Source organism: Coenobita brevimanus, chromosome 23, assembly GCF_032717465.1.
Source record: "Coenobita brevimanus isolate Jiangsu-jjx chromosome 23, ASM3271746v2, whole genome shotgun sequence".
Lineage (NCBI taxonomy): Eukaryota > Metazoa > Arthropoda > Malacostraca > Decapoda > Coenobitidae > Coenobita > Coenobita brevimanus.
The window spans coordinates 67,788,615-67,810,256 of record NC_136976.1 but is presented as its reverse complement, the minus strand read 5'-3'; the positions used below and the strand labels follow the sequence as shown (position 1 = coordinate 67,810,256).

General features: G+C 41.0%; 1 protein-coding gene across 2 annotated transcripts in view; it reads left to right on the top strand.

Moving 5' to 3' along the window:
• Positions 1 to 18,123, top strand: part of LOC145392882 (uncharacterized) — a 35,663-nt gene extending 17,540 nt beyond the window's left edge. Inside the window, exons 1-3 of one of the 2 annotated variants that reach the window (XM_080267168.1) lie at positions 1,367 to 1,420; positions 8,459 to 8,682; positions 14,360 to 18,123. In XM_080267168.1, the coding sequence (XP_080123294.1) occupies positions 1,402 to 1,420; positions 8,459 to 8,682; positions 14,360 to 15,079 (963 nt within the window). In that variant the 5' untranslated portion in view covers positions 1,367 to 1,401 and the 3' untranslated portion in view covers positions 15,080 to 18,123. Of the gene's footprint in view, positions 1 to 1,366; positions 1,421 to 8,458; positions 8,683 to 14,359 lie in introns of those variants that run through there. The other variant, XM_080267167.1, reaches the window with a different exon arrangement.
• Positions 18,124 to 21,642: the final 3,519 nt, after the last annotated feature.

The following is a 21,642-nucleotide window of genomic DNA, read 5'->3' as shown; positions in this document are numbered from 1 at the left end:
CCGCCACCCTTACGTATATTTTGTCTGCTCCTAATGTGAACCCCAACAGTAGTTTCCTTCGTGTAAAATGTTCTGGCGTTCGGTAAATAAAATAATACCGGAGTACGACAGCAGCATCGAAATCGTTAAAGTAGTATCCTTTCGCAAACGAAGGACAGTTAATAGTGATTTGGAAGAAAAAAAAAATACTGCAGGACACACTTTGTCAGGCAGTTAGGTCCATTGCAGCATAATGTGTTTTCCTTATGTCGTATTTGTAAAATGTTTGATACGCGCTACCAGCCAACTATTGTTCCAGTATATCTCAGTTTCATTTTTTGCTAGTTCAAGTACGATGGCTTTATGACACTCCCAAGTCACTCCAGTCAAATGCACATTACCTGGTGGAATGATTTTAACGTAGTCTGTAAGGGTGAGCACGCGGTACGGCTGGTCTGTCATCCTTCCTTTCCCCCTCCCACCAAACCAGTAACCCCTGGCCATATGTCCCTCCCCCTCCAGTCTCCCAGAACAGCGCCTCATGATGAGCAGTCCCCCCCCTCCCCTTCCTTGTCCCTTCCCGCCTGCCCCCTCGACTCTCCGCGGCCCGCGCAGTCTCAAGGTTGGTGTGAACCGGGGCGGGTATCTACCGTCAGTCACGTGGCCGGAGTGTGGTGGTGAAGTTGAGCTTCCGCGCGCTCAAATCTTGTAGAGCTTGGAAAAAAGATGCAGTTTTGAACTTAGTGTTTTGAGTCTTGCCGTGTGTGGGATTTTTGGTGAATCCAAGCTGCGTCCCAAGTCAGTGAAACTTGTATATTTTACTGGTGCGTTGGCGCGCTTTGTAAGTGCACCACGTGGTTCTCGTGCCTCACGGTGAGACATACGAGGTCTAGTGAATTGTGATTTTTGGCATACAGTAGGTGTCAGCGAACAGAAGTGTTGATTATCCAATTTTGAAATGTGAAGAGAAGGTAAAGGCCCCAACAGGTAGTTTTGACAGCTGAGTGAATGTGCACTGGGTAGCATCCACGCCAAACGCCACGTGCTGTCAAACTTGCCCGTACTGCACCCGCCACCCGGAGCCGTATTTACGAACATTCTCTAAATTAAGTTATGGGTAAGATTGCTTTTGTATACTTTATCTTCACTCATACAACTTCTAAAACCCAACAGCCAAACTAAAGGGAACATGAAAATTTCGGAAAACAAAACTTTGGTAATAGTTAAACTGCTGAGGTAGGGAGGCCTGACAATTCAGATAATTAGATAAGATCATTGATAAATACGAAAGCTGGCTTACACTTGTGGATCCATACACGCAAGTAACGTTATTGCAAGCCTCAATTGATCTCGGGGAACTGGAAGTTTGTGACCGAACTCATCGCAATGCACTACTACTCTGATAATTCGTCTAATGAAGAAATGTTCATCTCTACCACTGGTAAGTATAAAGTCCCACATTCATTGCTCGAACGTGTATAGTAGAGCTGTCCGCCAATGTCAGTTAATGTGCAAGCCGGGCCGTTACAGTACACATCTCGTAGGATTCTAGTGGCGATCCCATTATACCGGACAGTAAGAATTCCAGTTTATTTGACTCATGCCATACGCGTAACACTGGGGGAAAAAAAAAAAAAAAAAAATGCGTGGATTAATGTCATGCCTTGTGATAGCTTCGAGTATGGCTGTTGGTAGCCTACCCTGCGCTACGGTGACGTGATTCGCGTAACTCATTATATATATATATATATATATATATATATATATATATATATATATATATATATATAAGCTGAGGGGGTTATAAACGGCATCATTTACCATTTCACTATCAAGGCGACACTAAATGTATCGATGTCGACCAGTTCTTTCATTGGGAAAGACGTCCTGGATGGAGCCATCTTTAATTTGCGGATGTGATTTTTTTTTTTTTTTTTTTTTTTTTAATCCGTGACTGCAGCTGCTGCATTTAACTGTAGTTTGATATATGCCACTTTGGTTAAGTTTTTGGAACCTGGAATATGGTATGTGTAAGCTGAGGAAGATAATGCAAGTTCAGGGTCCAGAAAATATGCGGTAATATAACATCTGCCTTAACTTGGGTCACATAATCGTCCTTTTTTGGAGGGGAGGGGGCGCTATATGCTTGACAATTCGTGGCTTAATCAGGTGTTACTTTTCGGCATTCTGGATTAAATTATCAGTTTTAGACAGGTTAAAGTGAAAAGAATATATCTGACAAGGGGAGCACACAACGAACGTTCCCGCAGACTACGTCACGTAATTGTCAATTTACAAACCCAGGTACACCCTCTCAAAAATTTTTCGGCATCCCTTGCTCTAATACCCTTCGCAAAGATCACTGTTACAGACGCCGTGAATACATGGTGTGGTTGGTACCCCTGTACCTTTCTCCTTCTCCCACTGAATTTCATAATTAACTGACAAATAATTAACAAACCAGCAACACAGGGCCAGGATACCAAAGACGTACCGTAATTCAGGAGATGATTCAGAATGCCTCGTGTAGTGTGGCATAATGTATCGTACCGTAAGGGTGCCGAAAATTTTTTTATGGCCTGTACATACCCTATTTAAGTGTAGGTGCGAACAGGTTGTGGCAGACATGCGGTGTAGGTTAAGGATTATGACATCAGACACTAGGGTTGAAATGTCTGGTGAAATCAAATATTTAGGGGCGTCTAGGATGTAGCAGCAGCTCTAGTGGATTACATGTATGAAGTGGCACCTGGAACCGGTTGTGATAGTGGTGGGGACCCTTGGCTGGAAAAACGGGAAGGTGTGGTTGAGAAGATTGGGTGGGAGGGGGGGGGGCGTAGTTGGAAAAGACAGGATGGAGGTATGTGCGGAAATTGAGGAAAGGGTGGTTGGGATGACAAGGGAAAGCGTCATTGAAGCGATAGACAGAGTATAGTTGCGTTGGCGGGGGAAGAATGTGTGGGATAGAAAGGGAAGGCGTGGCATGGATGACAGTGGAAGACGTCGCAGGAATGGTTATGACAGGAAGGCATGTTTGAAATGACAGGGAAGGTAGGGGAAGACTGGTTGGGATGATGGGGAGGCGTTATTGGGATGACAGGAAAGAGTTGATTGGGATAACTAGGAAAAACTGACTGGGATGGCAAACTTTGGGGGGGGGGGAGATTGTTGGCGTATGGAGAGTCCACGACCGAGTTGAACGTGAAAAATGAAGTGATGGTAGAGAAGCGGCTTTGGAAATGACCGGGTATCAATGAAGACAAGCTTTGCCAGACCGAGTGGCAGGGTTTACTGTAGATAGGTAGTGCTGGCGCCGGTTATGGTAGCAGGGCGAGTCTGCGAGATTGAGGCAGCACACCGCAGTTTAGTTGTCCTTGAGAAGGTATTGGATGATTCCTGCATGGAGAGGGACACTGTCAAGTGTAAAATGGGGAAAACTGTGCATGGGCGTTGTAAGGTGGCAACCGTAATGCGTTGTTGCATTTTTATTTTTTATTTTTTGTACCGTCAAGTTGCATCGTTTCGTCTGCCAGAAAATATAAGAACGGGTGAAGATTACCAGATGCTGTGAAGAGCCGCCTTACAAGTTCGTATCTTATCAGTTAGCCTAATACAACTTTTATCAGACCACACTTGTTTACCACAAGATAGCCATGTGGAGTGATGTTATCACAGTGACCTACTCAGTAACCTACACAGGCTGCATTTGCATCGAACTGAGACGTGGCATTTCATTGTGGTGATGTTGCATAAATGTATTTGTCTCAGTTTGATGTGTTGAAGGTCCAGCCATGAGCGAAAGTTCACCGACAACACTCTGCCATATACCGGTACTCTTACATAAATTATTGTTTTTCCTTATTTTTCATTTCCCAAACGATAGCCAGTATCCTTTTCATGCACTTCTGGTGTGTATTTCATATCGCTGTCCCAAAAATACTTCATATAACTGCTACAACCGGCGGGGGAAGTTATTTTTTTTTTTTATATTTTTTTTTTTAATACGGTAACTGCAGTAAGTTTTAAGGTAGTTTGTAACAAAAACATTGCAGGAGTTTAGAAAAGATTGTTAGCTATCGTGTGATCCTCGTTAACAAAGTGAATTGAACATCAGTTTTGTCGTCATGACAACTGTCAGATTATAGTTATGGTACGACCCCGTCTTTGACCGTGCTACTGTAAAGTAGAATAGCGGTAAGTCAGTGGGAGACACGCCCCATCTCACTGCCAAGGGGTTTCTCCAAGGCTAGTTTGGCTGATGCAAGGGAAAACCTAATATCGTCACCGTACTGAAAAAGTTTATGGGTTGTATTAGAACCGTACCGATACATCATTGCTTCATGTATAATTTTCAAAATGATGAAGTACGGGTATAGCCAAGGACAGTAATTATCATAGTTTTTAATCGAGTTGTATATCTTAGACTATTCTTCATACATTTGTTCCAAGCCTGTACCCGTAGTTGCCTTAATTTGTGCTAGTGCTGTAAGTTACGATTCATCATTCTTTTTCTGTGTCTGTCCTCCTCTCCCTATTTCTCCCGTATTTCCCATCACTCTTTATTGTTAGACTTTCCATTTCAGGTGCTTTACATTGAGTGACAAGTCAAATGGTTCCCTGTAAGCCAGGAAATCATGTATAACGCTGGGTGATAACCATATAAGCAAACTATTACCGGTAGTGTTCCCGTGTCAGCAAGTGGGTTGGCGGAGGGTTAGTGCCTCTCCCCATACAACTATAATAACTCAAAGACGAACGGCCACCCTTCACGAGCTTATGGCGTCAAGCTATATAGATCACTTATGAATGTCTTTCGCGTGTTTCTCTGTGAAGGAGAGGGCATTGATTACTGACATAAAATGTCAGCTACTTGCGTTGGAGAGATTTTCTTCAGACGCCATATATTATTATTATCATTATTATTATATATTTATTTACTTATTTTTTGCAATCTTTGTTAAGCGAATGAAAAGTGTTTGACGGTAGCAAGGAGGAACAAGTGCCAACGTCGTCAGTATACCTTCATGAGAACTAGTCAGAATGGGCATGATTCTCCAGCATGATCTAATTAGTGGTCATATCAGATCACTTAGTGTGCACTTGTATTCTGATATGGTACTGTAGGTCATAGTAATTTTCACATACGGTTCGAGCAGCTAAGCCACTGCGGGCCGATGACGTTTTATATTTTGTTCTTGCAATTTTATTCAGCTTATGATAAGACTTTTCAAACTGTAAATTAGATAGCCTTAATTTACCTCTTAGCTGTTGCAGATCCTTGGGTTAATAAAATTATCTGTAGATAGGAAGAATGAAATTGAAAATAGATCATTAGGTTGAAATTAACGTCTGTGCCCAATTTGGCCACTTTTGGTCCAGTGAGGTTGGTTTTGGTCGATTGAGTAAAATGTGGCACATTAAGGTTCGTCGCATCAGATAGCCCACAGCACAAATCATACCAAGTTAGGTTCATTCAGGACCATTTATTTCACTACACTTTAAGTACACGGGGAGAAAAGCTGAGAAGGCGACAAGACTTACCGTATGCCTATAGTTACGTTTTCATGTAGTCATAAAACTCGAATTCCTATAATCCATTCAGGTCAGCTTAGATTCATTATCGTCATTCTTGTTCATTTCAGCCATGGTCATACCCTAGTAGATCAGTTCAGGACTATTTCAGTTAGTATCAGACCTTTAGGCTCGATATCGGTAATATATATATATATATATATATATATATATATATATATATATATATATATATATAAATCGATTTTAGTATTAACATGCCAATAAAAGAATAGACCAAAATTATTGTTTTTTATGACAGTTCGGATCTTTCATATTCTTTTAGGCTGAAAATTCTGTTCCAGTCAAAGTACTGGAGATCGTTGCGGCTTATGCATAGACCTATACTATGGAGTTGTCACCATCGTTATTATCATTATTATTATTATTATTATTATTATTATTATATTCACACTCACTTGATGTAGTGCTGCCTACTTCTTCCTTAGGCTTTAGCATTCTTTTTCTGTGCTTTCCCTTCTCCCTTCCTATTTCTCCCATCTTTCCTGTCACTTCTTATTGCTTTTCTTTCCTTTACAGATGGCTTTACATTGAGTGACAAGCCAAATGGTTTCCTGTAAGCCAAGAAACCATTTACAACGCTGGGTGGTAACCATATAACCAAACCATACGTGCTCCCTACGTGTCAGCAAGTGGGTTGGTGAAGGGTTAGTGACCCTCTCCGTAAAACAAATAACTCAAAGTCAAATGGCCACCCCTTACGGGATTATGGCGTCTGGCAATAGATAGATAGATATTCATAAATACAGATTTGCAGGTGCGGGTGGGGCGGGACAGGATGGACTGGGTTGGTGTTTGGTGGTGGGGCACAAGGGAGGGGGGGGGGCAAAGTGTACCCTTTGAATATGGGCATTGTAGGTCGGCTAGTTGGCAAGGCAATCTTTAAGATATTTACCACATTAGGCTGGGTGAGTGAGGGAGAATGCTGAGGGGAAGTAGGCCTATACAAGGTAGGCTATGCTGCCAAGGTGGGTGTTGTAGGTAGGCTGGTAAGATGCAAGTCAAAGTGGGGGGGACGACCAAAAAAAAAAAAAAAAAAAAAAAAAAAAAAGGATGGCCTTCTAAATTGTTGGGGTAGGGTGAGACACACACCCCATGAAGATTTGCGTTGCATGAGACGTTGGTTGGTAGGGAGGGGGGTTGGTAAGGGGGTAATAACAGTATATTGTGAAAATGGGTATTGTAGGTTTTCGTGTTTGAGTGTAGCGATGGTTTCACAAGCTTTCACCAAGCAAAATAAAAGTGGGCGCACTCCGTTCTTGTGCTTAAATCAACAATATGCGATGATCCCATCAAAACACTCACGCCGGTCGCAACAGTAGCGGTGCAGCCTGGACAGGAAAGGGCGACAACAACAATATATCTGTATGTATCGTATTGGAGGGTTTTGGAATCGATTTACCGATACTTGTTTGGCATGTCTGTCAGCATCGGTTTGCGTTAGCCATCTTCAATAAGGTGTCAAACTGTTTCGTGCAAGATGAGCACCGATTTGTCTGTCTGTAGCTAGACGCCACAATCCCTTATGACCTAAGGGGTTGCCGTTAAATTTGTCTTTTTACCTCCGCCAAGGAGGTTATGTTTTCACTCCTGTCCGTTTGTTTGTTGGTTGGTTAGTTTGTGAGCAAGATTACACAAAAACTACCAGACGGATTTCCACGGAACTTGGTAAAAGAATGGACCTTGGCCCAGAATAGACTCCATTAAATTTTGGTGCGGATCCAGGATTTTTTTTTCTTTCTTTCACTTTAACATTGCGAGATAGGGCGTTTTTCGACATTTTCGTAAATTTTTCAGTGAATATTGCGTGGATGTTCATGGCGGAGGTATTCGCTGTGCTGTTTGCCATTTTTTTTTTTTTTTTTTTTTTTTTTTTTTTTTTTTTTTTTTACGGGGATGGGCACCATTTCTCCGCCAACCCACATGTTGACACTTACGGAACACGTATGGATTGGTTATATGGTTACTACCCAGCGTTGTAAATGATTTCCTGGCTTACAGGAAACCATTAGCCTTGTCACAGTGTAAAGCTACCTGTCAGGGAAAGAAGAGCACCGTAGTAAAAAGTTACAGGATAGATGGAAGAAACAGGAAGAGAGGAGAGCAGAAGCAGAAAAAGAATGATAAATGAGAAGGAAGATAGTAGGCAACACTACATCAAGTGAGTGGATGATGGTCGCCACCACCTACTACCGATAGCTGCATTTTCTTTTTCTCTGCGTGTTTCTTTTTAACCTTTAAACTGCTAATATCCCTGTGACTGATGTACTAAATTTTTTCTCTTCAAACTGCTAATATTCCTTTGCGTAATTGTTTGCTTGTTATTGTGTAGATTTTTCCACCTGAAGGGAACAGAGTGGAAGCGGGCCTATTGTGTGAGGCCCGCCAGTAATCACTTCCAACTGCCAATATATTTTGCGACTGATGTAGCGTACCGTACTAAACTACACTGTTCAAACTGCTAATATTCCTGTGACCGATGTACTAAAAAGCTGGCTTTAATATAGTCTACTGTGGGAAAAGGAAAATAACGAAAATTGTACTTGTACTAGAGGGAATTAAGGGGAAATTTTTAACTCCTTCAATATTTTTTCCATATAGTTTATTAAAATGATCTAGCATAGTAACGATAAAATAAACGATGTAATCATACCGGTAAGGAACAAATTAGTTAATAGATACCAGTAGTTATTAATTGATGGCAACAGAATTATTTGGAGTATTGGGTTAGTGCTTGGATGTTACATGGCAGTCCAAAGGGCCGATGCCTTATAATATAAGGCTTTATCTTCTACCTTGTCACAGCACAGCACCGGTATGCTGTTAAAAACTGTGTAGAAATACAAAAACACTGAATAATCATAGCATTTTTTTTTTTTTCTTACAGGTCGTGAGCGGTCATCTTCCTCCAGCACAGATGAACCATCTTCAGGTGCAGATGACTCATACCTGAGAGCAGCAGCTGCTGCCGCCAGGAAGCGAAGAGGAAACCTTCCAAAGGAATCAGTCAAGATCCTGAAGAAATGGCTGTATGATCACCGCTATAATGCATATCCATCAGATGAAGAGAAACTGCAGCTATCACGGGCAGCTAATCTTTCTGTACTGCAGGTAAGCTACCATATTCCAGCTTAATTTTAACTTGTAAATAATGCGGTTCTTAATACTAGTACAGTGCTTCTGAAGTCACTGCCGCAGAGTGGGATTTGTACGTGCATAGCAGATCTTAGTCATATTAAAAAGGTTAAAAGAGTAGTACTTGTTACTTTCACCTGTAGAAATATTGAGGAATTGCCCCACATTGGCTGCTTTGCTTACCGATACTTTATTTCGTCCATCCCCCTCCACTCTTCCTCCCTTTTTCCCTCTATTGTATTTTTTGTGCATTTATTGATCTGTATAATAATTCACAAGACTTTAACATTTTTAGGTCAAGATGAGTCTTGAGCTGTAACATCAGCTAGTGAAAATTATGTTCTCCAGCCAATATAGTACAGTTGGCGGACAGATCTATGCAATGATGGCACAGTATCGTGTTCAGTTCGTTGATGATAAACTGTACTGTAGGATATTTTTTGTGAAAATGATATCAATAACAGTGGGATGATTTATTTTTACTCATCTCAGATGGAAGATTCTGAGGTTTAATTTGGTGAAAATTATATGAAATTAGGTCATGGCAGTGGCGAGACTGTTTTTAACCTCGTCCCTGATGGCAGATTCCATTGTAAAAATCTGGGTATCAACAGTTTGATAGTGGATCCGGAGAGTCATAGTACAGCATTATATGCAAGGTGAAATGTTATAAACCCAGTGTGGTGCAGCAAGAGCAACCTGATCTTTCAGCTGTTGGCCTCAGTTCCTGTGAGATGCTTTTGGGGATACTGTTACACAGTCAGCTGATATTTTAGTTGCCCATACATTCACTGCTGAGTTAATACAACTTCCTGAGTAATATTGCAACTTATATCTTGCGTGAGGTCCTTTGAACATTGCAGTGCAATGAGTAGTATCCATACAACAGACTGGATATGAATTCCTTATTAAAACAAAGTGTTAGAAAAAATTTAAAAATGAATGAACTTTGATATTTTCAATTTTATGATAGTGAGAAAGTTTTCACTCAAATATTTATTGAAAAATTTAGTAGGAGCTGACTGATTTAGAATTTTATGTGTAGGCCTAGGCCTATCTGTGAGCAGGATGATTAAAAGTGTATGTAGACTAGATAGGAGCCAAATGGTGGTTGTTGAGTGAAGATTTCGTGTGCTGGTCTGTTGCATGGAGACTTAAATACAGTATATGAATGAGTTACTGTATCTCAGTGCAGCAGTATAAAAGAGTTATATCAGTGAAGGAAGTGTAGAGTGTCTTACAGTACTGTATGTAAGAAAGGCTATGGTTCTGTGAAAGCATTGATGCAAAATAGAGGGATGAGGATGGCAGCTGTCAAAGTGTGAAAAGCCAAGAGTAAGTGATGAAAATGGGAGTACAGTATTAAGGGTTGTATTTTGTTTGAGCAGAATGGATAGGTTAATAATCATAGATATTTATGAAGAATGTTGTGTAAAGAAGACTGTTGATACATGGGTAGAAGAGATTTCTTAAGTGGTATGGTCATATAAAGAAAAGGAGTATAGAATGGGTGGTGAAAAGAGTTTGTTACAAGTACATTCTCCAGTTTCAGTTTGGAGAATTGAATAAATATCCCAAAAGGTTTATGTGATGTTCATGTGTACTAAATTATAAAAAAAGCCTTTGTGTGTGAGAGAGAGAGCCCGGAGGGAGAGTCAGGCAGAATTTCAAAGGCTTAGTGTGTTAATTATTGTGTTGCCCAATTCACTGAAAAAACAGTTCCATAATTTGCCTGCTTTTAGGCATTCTTCTACTTTCTACTTTCATTGTGGATACTCATGCTAACAGTTAGGTTGAAATTAGGGTTGGGATGATCGTTTAACCCTGAAGTTGAAATTGGGGTTGGGATAATCGTTTAACCCTGAAGTTGAAAGTGGGGTTGGGATGATTGTTTAACCCTGAAGGACAATTTTACACAACTATTTAATGGGAGCCCATTGATAGTGCATACTAGAGTTCTGAATACTTGATATGAGCCAGTCATGGTATCCCTCTCTTATTCACTTTCATTGTGGCCTTTGGCAGTCATGAAGAGAATCTGTGTTTGCTCCTAGAGAGTGGAGAAATGATACCTGCTGTGGTGTATCCTCCCAAAAATCTAACGCAGGCCCTAATTATCAGTACAGCGTTTTTAGTTTTATAAGGATTATCCTACTATCTGTCTGCCTGTCTATAGCCAGATGCATTAATCACACAAGGGGTGGCCACAGTAGTCAGTGTCTTATTCCAGTCTCTCCACATCCCCAAAACATCTCAGGATACAGTATGCCCTAACACTTTCCAGCAGTACATATACAAAAGTGATGACAATGATTTTGACTATATTAGATTATGTGGAGAATACGGTATGAACCAAGCCAAGTGTGGGAGTGGTCATGGAGCCATCCTTCAAACATACACAACACTATTACCATGTCTGTGCATTTCACACACCCATCTTTGGAGTTTAGTAATGCCAAGTTGTTTGTCCATGCTATACTTTCATTGAAGTTGTAGGGATATGATGTAGTGCTGCTCATGGGTGACTGCCCTTTCCTCTCTTCCTTCCTTTTTCCCTTCCCTTCTCTTCTGTCTTTCTTTAGTTCATTCTTTCCTCTTCCTATCTGTCAGCAGGTGACTCTACACTGAGTGACAAGCCAAGTGGTTTCCAATGCACCAGGAAACCATTTACTACACTGGGTGGTAACCATATAACCAAATTATGGCACGTGGTGGTTTAGTGGGGAATTAACCCGTTAACTGCGCATGGCGGTTTTTTGGAGGTGTCCGTGGTGCGCAGACATAGGGGTAAAAATGAAATTTCCCAAAGGCCAAATTTTGTCTTAGGAAATGAGAGAACCCATGCCAAAGTATATAGTAATGAAATATTAGCTCAATATTTACCTTGGTAAAGCCATGGATGAACATCGAAGTGTCTGATTCCCTATTGGAATGTATGGTTTTCAGTTTCAGTTTTGAAGGCTCAAACATACTTGCATTGGTTGGCCTTGGTCACCATGGCGCTATATTTGAAATTCACCTGCGCAGCCAGGGCTGTATTGTATTGGGGGAGGTGGTGGCTCAATTGGTAGAGAGGTGCCCTGCAGCCCTACCGGACCCCAAGTTCAAATCCCCGCTGGGGCAGGGAGGTGTTTAAGGATTTGAATTTCATTAAATCAGACTTTACCGATCTACCAGAAGACCCACCGACATGTAAAAATACCCCAGCTAATACCAATACACCAGTCCTGTATAAGACAACCCTAGCATGTATTCAGTATGGACGGTGGGTGTTAGCGCTGAAGTGGTGACATGTAGAGGTGTATAACATGTAGGAGGACTACTGGGCCTTGGGAGCAAGCTGTGAAGCCTATGCCCGGAGTCGAACACTTAAAAAAAAAAAAAAAAAAAAAAAAAAAAAAAAAAAAAGGCACCCGGAACAGCCCAGGCTGTATAGAGCAGTTAACGGGTTAAGGCGCTCCAATCAGATTGAGCCTGTGCAGGTTTCTATTGGAGAGGTGGTTGAGGTTTATTGTTCACGTCATGCCACTCAGGGTTGAGTGGGACTGGTCACTCTCACCTTAAATGTCGGGACTAATTTGCCTAGCACCAGGTCCCTACACTCCTCATGGGGCATCACAGGGTTAGATGATGAATATATATATATATATATATATATATACTGTACACTCACACACACAATTTTGAGTAGTAGCTACTTGTGATAAATGGGTGCATTAGAGCTGTAGTGGTATTAGAGGTAGACCTTGAGTTAATGCTGATTTTGTGTGCACGGTGTATTGGGGAGAGCATGTCGAGATTGTCAGGCATGAAAGAATTGATCTTGCTGGCGAGTCTCTTGAGTATGTGGAAGAGTTTTCTTGTTTGGGGAGCATGTTATGTGCTGGAGGTGGGTCTGGCTAGGGTAAGGAGTGGTTGGAGGAAGTTCGGTGAGCTGTTTCCTCTTCAAACATTGAGAAGGCTCCCCCTCTGTGCTACGGGATCTTTATATGTAGCCTGTGTTAGGAGTGTAATGATGTAATGAGACCTGGGCAGTAAAAGAAGAGGTTAATCAAACATACAGAAATGACATTGACTAGATGAATATGTAATGCATCCCTGAATGTGAGGCCTAGGGGGGGTGGGGGGAGGTCTTCGACTGAAGAGTAGAGAGGAAGGATGGGGCTGAAGTGTACTGGTGCTGTGATGGGAAGGGGCAGGTTGAGACAGTTTGGGCACGTGGAGAGGACAGAGGATGAGAATTTGCATGTGTAAAGTGAGAAGTGTGCACGCTGGGGGTAGGGTTGCAAAAGAGAGAGAGAGAGAGACCGAAAAAGACCTAGGATGAGGTCACAAGTGTGACCTCTGGGATAAGAGACTGAATAGGGAGGTTGCCAGAGATCAAGCAGCAAGGTGGATTGCCATTAGGTGACCAAAGGTGATGCATGTAAGATCAAACAGCGAGGTGGGTTGCCATTAGGTGACCAAAGTTGATGCATGTAAGCATGTTGGAGCCTTTTTAAACAGTAATTTGTGTGTGTGTATGGGAGAGAGAAGAAATGAGTTGGATATAATTGCTCTCTCTCTCTCTCTCTCTCTCTCTCTCCTCAATAAATGGTTACACCTTGAATGCTTACAGGGTCGCTGTACTGTTATATGGGAGCTGAGTAAAGTAGAGCTGGTGAGAGGGGTGATGTGCAATATTATCAGTATGTGCTGGTGAATGAGAGGAATTGAACTGGTGGAATATTTTAATTAGCTACCTTACTGCTGTGGTATAAGAGGGCACAGTAAATGGGGTGAATTAAGTGGAAAGTAGAGTCACTCAAGAAAGAAAAGTGGCCTTGGCAGGAAATTGATGACTGAAAACATATTGCGGAGGGAGTGCTTGAAAGTTTGTTAGTGTACTTACGTTAACGTGTGTGTGATGCTTTGGTATGGCATAAGTTAAAGTCTGGGTTCAGAGCAATGTAAATGGGCCTGTTAACCCTTTAAGATGATCTCTTGCCAGTCAGAAAAAGACTTGTTAAGTGAAAAGGTTAATGAATGCTACATGTAATGCCTAATGTTCAGAAAATCTCTTACAAATCAAATGAATTAGCGGAAGGTTGCAAGAATAAAATATATTGCTAAAAGATATCATCATACTGAACGGGTTCAAGAATTTTCATGAGTAGAATGGATTAGAGAGGATCAGAAAGATAGGCAGTTGTGAAAGACTTAGAGTGAGGAATTCTGTTAACCAGCAGAAAGTCTGTGTCATGTAAGAGAGAATGAATATGGATAGAGTGGTGGAAAGAGGGAACTGGTTGTGTGAGTGAGTTGGTGGAACATTGGAAACCAAAAAGACAAGATGGCTAAACATAGTGAGAAAAAGTATGTTGACAAAGCAGACTAAATAGGTACATTCTCATTTTAATGAAATAAAAGTAAATTGTGTGTGGTTTTCCTCAGGTGGGTTAGGGATTTTCAAAAGCTTGAATGATGAGGAAAAAGTATTGTGTGGCCCAATAAGTGGGAACTGTTTTTCTTAATTTATGCTTTTATATTCATACTCATATTTCTGGATACTGCCCACACATTTATTAATAGAAAGTAAAGTTAGGATGGTGATAATGAAAATGTATGTGGTGTAAAAAAGTAACAACAAATAATAAGTCCCATGATCTTTCAGGTGTGCAACTGGTTCATCAATGCACGAAGGAGAATCCTGCCAGAAATTATTCGGCGAGAAGGAAATGACCCAGAAAAATACACCATCACTCGACGAGCCAAGAAATTGAAAGGTGTGAACCCACGAGATCGAATAGATGCTGAGGAGTACTCCCGTCCAGCTCAAAATGATTATGCGCGTGCTCGCCCTCGTTGGGAGTCTGCAGATCTTCCCGATCATGATTATGATTTTTCCATGGAATCACGAGTTGCTTCTTGGGTGGCTGAGCAACAGAGGGTATCAGGAAAGCCTCATTATGAAGCTGTGTGCCCTTGTGGATGTGGCTCAGAAGCTGATCACACATCATTTACGACAAACTCAACTCCAGCTGCTCCTGCACCTGTCACTAACACTGCACCCAATTTCGTGGCTGAAGTGACTGCCACAACAAACTCCCCAATTTACACAGATACTAATTCACCAGCATACACTCCAAATGACTCCCCAATGTACCCACCTTCCACACCTGAACACTATGTTCCACAGACAGAATATGCTCACCATGCCTACAATACACCAGCTCAGGTCACCCCACCCCCAACACCACCAGAGGATGATGCAGACAAATTTAAGTGTCTGTATATGCTGGTTGATGCTGCCCTTAGTCAGTGGGAAAAGCAGAATGCCACTCCCCCTCCTCAAGACGCGATAGACACAACTCGCACCTACCTCAGTCTGTAACAGAGAGCATAGTTTAATACTGGCTATTTTAGAAAATTATGTTCATGCAGATAATACAGATGTAATAAAATTATTTCATTAATTTTCATCTTTCCACCATCTGCAGTTTTAAATATATTAGCAAAAAAAGGTCTCCACTTAAGCACATTTAACATTTGTATCGCTTAAGTCAATTTGTGTTCATTAGGACCAAGATTTCAGAACAGCATTTTCTGCCTTTTTTGCTAGTAAAAGACTATATGCTCACAGTGGAGTTTACTTTGCCAGTCTTATTACTGGGCATGGTTGTGATTTCTCATTAGAGAAGTACAGTGTATCATTAATTTGGTCAGCATTTTAAACACTACCCATTGTTATCATTCATTTCCAGTCTGTTTACAAGCAAGTGGAAATTTAATTTTGTGAATCAGTTTATGAATTAAGACTAATTTTGGTGGTAGCATGTGAACATGTGTATAGTACAATGTATAGCCATGCAGTTACTTTTTTTTAGTGTCATTTTATGTAACCCATTTATTGTAACTAAAGATTAGTGTAGTTTTTAGAACATTCCAAAATTGGTGTTCATCTTCCTTATCTTGGAGCAGCTGTAGAGGATGATTGTGAGGTGTTGCTAGTAGAGTTTGTCAACCTTGCATGGATTCTTAACAATCACCTATACCTGTCTCTGCCTTTAAATACATATCGCTCAGATATCCAGGAAACGTGTATATATGTGCCTTATGTTTGTCCTACAGTCTTTGTGTACTCTGAAGTAATGCTTGTTGTGATATACCATCTGCAAGTATTTATGCTGTTATAGCCATGTTAGTACATTAACAGTTATATATATATTTTTTTCCAGAACTAAGTACAGGACATTATTTTCATTGCACAGTTATATATGTAATGTGAACTTATTTTAAAATACCATTAACAAAGTATGTTTTGAGTTTAAACTAAAGTGTTCAGTACACTTCAAGTGAAGCTACATTGTCCAGTGATGTTCTGATGTAGCTTGGTGGTTTGTATATTACAGTATGTTTTATCACTTTTATTTTCATTACACTTTCATATAAGTGCATTACTACGTGAAAGACTAGCAGACCTTTCATAATGAAGTTGAAAAGCACAAGAAATAGTGAATGCTGCCCAAGACCATTGCTGTATGCTAACATCCGATGTAGAACTTAAATGTTTATCTGTGGATGTATTAGTGTGGGTGATGACTGTCACAAGTACCTGGAGCCCAGGGTCTCATTTTCCTGTAGATGTTGGTGATTGTGCTCAAAATCAGTGTATATTTTTTACAATTTAAAAAGGTTAATTCCTATCAGGTTTATATGCATTGTAAGTTTAGGCCAGACACTAGACCATTTCCACACTCATTATTTATGGTGCTACTGTACATTTCCCAGAATGGGTATTAGGGAAAGGGTCTAGTGACTACCAACAGGTCAGGGATAAACAGTAATTATTATTTTTGTGTAGTAGTGTAGCCATGTTCCTATTTAATCATATTCCTGATACTATGAACCTCTTACCCTGAATTTTGGCCTTTTGAGAGAAGCAGCATCACCTGTAGAGTAAACCCTTATTTGCACAGGTTCATCATTGCACCTTATTTCCTGTATATTCATTTAGATATGTCCTTCCAGTAGCTCCAATTTGCCAGGATGTTAAATCTGTGCAGATAATGTTTACTGTAGATGGGTTGCCAGTGTGACTGCATTATGTATCACTTAGGGGTGTACTGGAGTTAGATCAGAACCCCACACTTCTTTCTAAGAGTTTATTCACAAGTGGCATATTCTTCATGAAAATTTGTTTTATTTTTTCCCATAAACCTGCCAACTAGCAAACAGTTTACAGTTATGTTAAAACTTATGTTTGGTATGGCTGCTTGTGATACTAGGTGTGACTTCTGAGAAATATGCTGATGTAGGCAAAAGAATTAACCCGTCATTCATAGTGGTGTTCTTAGCATGTGGTATATCTCATATTGAAGATATTTACAAACAGCAATGACTAGCATTTATTTTTTTTTTTTTTTTTTTTTTTTTTTTTTTTTTGCTGTGGATGTGCCAAACACAACTGTCATTTGTGAGGCATGAAGACAGTATATACATTTACAGGTACTCTCTATGATGTGTAACCTCAAGAAAACTGGTCTTTGTGTTTATGATGATTACTGTAATTATTTCTCAAAAAGTGGTGAGTACTGGTAAATAATACTGTACTTTATTGTGCAGCTAGAAAGTTCTGTATCACTGGCTGCCACTGTTATTTAGGCTACATTGTTGTATCATGATGAATAGAACATTTTCATTCGTAATAGAACATGCATCTTGTGTACTATTTGGTTATCTTAAACAGAGAATTTTGCAGTTTTTTTAGTAGCCACGGATTATAATTCGTTAACATTTTCTACTAATGAATTAAAATCTTTTCATTAATGGTCACAATGAATACTACCATGATAATGCATTCTGTGCAGGTAGAAATAAGTTGTTTTTAGTTCAGTGAAAATATGTTTAAAGCATCTGGCCTCAACCTGTCGCATTTCTCCCACCTGGTTTTTTATTTTTTTATTTTTATTTTTATTGTTTTTTCTAGTACCACAGGACCATTACATGAACCCCTTCTGAGCTGTTTTGCAGTTCTGTAATTTTTGTAGATATGATGCCTAACCTCACTTGAGCAGTTAGGTGTACAGGGTCAGGTAATGTTTATTTTATTATTATTATTATTTTATTTTTTTTAAGCACTCATGTTTTTATATTTTATATACCTTTTTTATGTGGCTGGTTATGACTAGAATAATACATTTTGAGAATGGGTAGCAAATATTTGCTTTTTTTTTTTTTTTTGTTTTTTTTTTTTTTTTTTATAGGGATGTAAATATTGGTGTAGTAAAAGGAAAGGGTACCTGGATTATTGAAGAGGCTAGTTTGGGAGGAAGTAACAGGCTGTGGCTGAGGGCTGGTGTGATGATCGTAGTCCATTATTAGCGCGTCTACTGTACAGTCAACAGAAAAGTTATCCTAGAAAATAAAATGTTATATACTCTGCAGCTTCAGTTTTGTTTGCAGTTCCCAGATACTGTACATTGAATTGTAGTGGTTCTTATTAGTACTGAAGGTTGAATATGGAGGCAGCTTCAGATTTTGAGCGATTTATTAATCTTGGTTGGAACAGAGTAAAGATTAGAGCAATTGAGATGTCAGGAACCGACATACTGGTGAGCAAAGGCTAGCCTGGCAGCACGGTGTTGGTCTGTCAGTCTCTCCTTTCTTGCAGGAACCCTGTAGTTTTAGTGGTAGGTGGTGGCGACCATCATCCACTCACTTGATGTAGTGCTGCCTACTTCTTCCTTAGCCTTTATCATTTTTTTCTGTCCCTGCCCTCCTCTCTTCCTATTTCTCCCATCTTTCTTGTCAGTACTTATTGCTTTTCTTTCCGTTACAGGTGGCTTTACATTGAGTGACAAGCCAAATGGTTTCCTGTAAGCCAAGAAACCATTTACAATGCTGGGCAGTAACCATGTAACCAAACCATACGTGCTCCCTACGTTTCAAGTGGGTTGGTGAAGGGTTAGTGCCCCACCCTGTAAAACAAATAACTCGAAGTCAAATGGCCTTCCCATACGGGATTACGGGATTATGGCTTCTGGCAATAGATAGATAGATAGATGTTAGAAATCTTAAGAAATGAGTAGTATGTCACTGGCTAAGTAACAGCTCACACAGAAAAGCTAACAGTATGTTTATTAACTTAGCATCTTGGGGGAAGCAGTGTTTGTACTGCTTTTCTGTTAATAACCTTTTTTTTCTTTTCTTTTTTTTCTTCCATACATAGGTGTCATTTGTCCCACACGAGTTGAGAAAGTAAGTAAGTAGTGGCAATGAAGGGTTGCAAAGTATGATGTTTTGTGCATTTTAACACAAACGATACAAATGGAGAGGAGAGGTCTGATAAGAGAATGTAAAGGTTTGTCATCCTGTTGTGTGTGGGATGAGTATAACATGGGGCAAGATGACAAAGGAAGGAATAATGAAGAACTAGCACCAAGCCGTAATATGGCTATATGGCACTGAAGCAGAAGGAAATGGGGGAAATAATTATATAAAATGTATAATGTGAAGAGCAGTAAGAAAAGTGATGATACTGGAAATAGAAACAGTGGGAAAGTCACCTATGAAATCAGTAAGCTATGGGACCTGATGTAGTGAGGAAAGGAAAGGGAACGCTTAGAGATGGAGTGTATACGAGCAAGCCTGAAAAAAAGTGATGGATACTGATAGGGCAGTTACGGTGTGAACAGACAGGCTGAGGGTTTATCTATCTTGTCTATTGCCAGATGCCTTAATCCCATAAGGGGTGGCGACAAACAAATTGCCTCCATGTCACCCTGCCCCTTGCCATTTCACTGCCCTGCTCCCATTTAACACCCACCTCTCATGAGCTGAGGGTCACTGCTCATTAAATGACCATGAGTGAGGTGGGTATGGCCCAAACAGAGACAAGCAAGGATAGTCTCCCATTGACGTTTGAGGTGGGTTGATGTGGACCGAGGAAGAACAGAGGGTTTAACACTGAAATTTGTTGTGAACCTGCACGTCCACGTGGATTGCCAGCGTTCATGGAAGTTACGGGTTAGAAGAGGGAAACAGGCAGGAATGGGACAGAGAGACAACCTAGAGGAGAAAGTAACAAGTCAGCTTGTTCATTACCTGCAATCCCATTATGGCTAGGAACCCAGCCGAAGCGAACAGACTTTTTCTTACAGAAGGCAAAACTGCCACTCATGAATTTGGGTGGTTAGAGGATGAGAAGTCATGATATGTAAGAAAGTGAGTGCACTAAGAGAATCGGAGAAGGTAACAAAAGTGGAGGAAGAGAACCTAAGAAGAGACTTAAGAGCAAAAAAGGATAGCGTACAGTTTTGCAGTGAGAATACTTGGAGTGGAAGGAAGTGTACTTTGGAAAGAGTCAGTTCATTTCGTTTTGTTTTTGTAGGCTCCAACATGCTTTCATGCGTCGGCCTTGATCACCTGAAGGCAGCTCTCCATGCTACTCAATCTATGGCAGCCTCCCTATTCAGTCCCTTAACCCTGAGGTCACAATGACCTAGTCCCACGTCTTTCTCGGTCTATCCCTCGCAACCCCACCCCCAGTATTAACATTTCTCACCCTCTGCACCCAGTTATCATCCCCCATCCTCTCCACATGCCCAAACCATCTCACTCTACCTTTCCTTATCACAACACCAGTACCCTCCAGTCCCATCCTACCTCTCAACTCTTCCATTATAAACCCAGCCCCCCAGGCCTTGCACACAGGGACGCACTGCACATCCACCTAATCATTGTCATTTCTGTATGTTTGAGCCTGCGAATATCCTCTTCCTCTACAGCCCAGGTCTCACTACCATACAGCATCACACTCCTAACACATGCTGCATACAAAGACCTCTTAGCACGTAGGGAGAGTCCTCTCATTGTCAGGAGAGGCAACAGCTCGCTGAACTTCCAACCACTTCTCACCCTAGCCACAGAGCTAGCTCCAGCCCCATCTCCTGCACATAACATGTCTCCCAAATAACAAAACTTCCAGACACCTCAATAGACTCACCAGACTACTAGCAGTAGTAGTAGAAGTAGCAGCAGCAGAAGTAGTAGTAGTAGCAGCAGCAGTAGTAGTAGTAGTAGTAGCAGCAGCAGCAGCAGTAGTAGCAGTAGCAGGAGCAGCAGAAGTAACAGTAGTAGCATTATTATTATTATTATTATTATTAGGTGGAGGCCTCACCATCCACTCACTCGATGTAGTGCTGCTCTCGGGTGTCTGCCCTTTCCTCTCCTCCATCCTTCTTTCCTTCCATCCTATTCTGTCTTTCTTTCCTCGTCCTTCAGTCTACGGGTGACTGTACACTCCCTCTTCTGTCTTTCCTTCATTCTTTCCTCTTCCTTCTGCCTGTGGGTGAGTGACAAGCCAAATGGTTTCCTGTGCACCAGAAAACCATTTACAGCGCTGGGTGGTAACCATATAACCAAATTTTGGCTCCTGGTGGTTTAGTGGGTAATTACGGAGCTCCAGTCGGATTGAGCCGGTGAAGGTTTATATCCAAGGGATGGTTGGGGTTTGCTCACGTAATGCCACTTAGGGATTAGTGGGGCTGATCACTCATCTTAAATATCAGGACCAACTTGCCTAGCCCCGGGCTCCTGCGCTCCTCATGAGGCAACACAGGATTAGATGATGTATGTATATGTATTATTATTACGGTAGTTGTAGTAGTGGTATCATCGTCATCATCATCATCAGCAGCAGCAGCAGGAGCAGTGACAGCAGCAGTAACAGTAATAGTAGCAGCTGCAGAAGTAGTAATAGCAACAGCAGAAGTTGTAGTAGCAGCAGCAGCACAAGTGGTAGCAGCAGCAGCAGTAGTGGCATCAACAGCAGCAGTAGTGGCATCAACAGCAGCACAGCACAGTTAGTAGCAAAAGCGGCAGCAGCAATGCAAGTAGTAGCAGCAGCAGCACAAGTAGTAGTAGCAGCAGCAGCAAAAGTAGTAGTAATAGCAG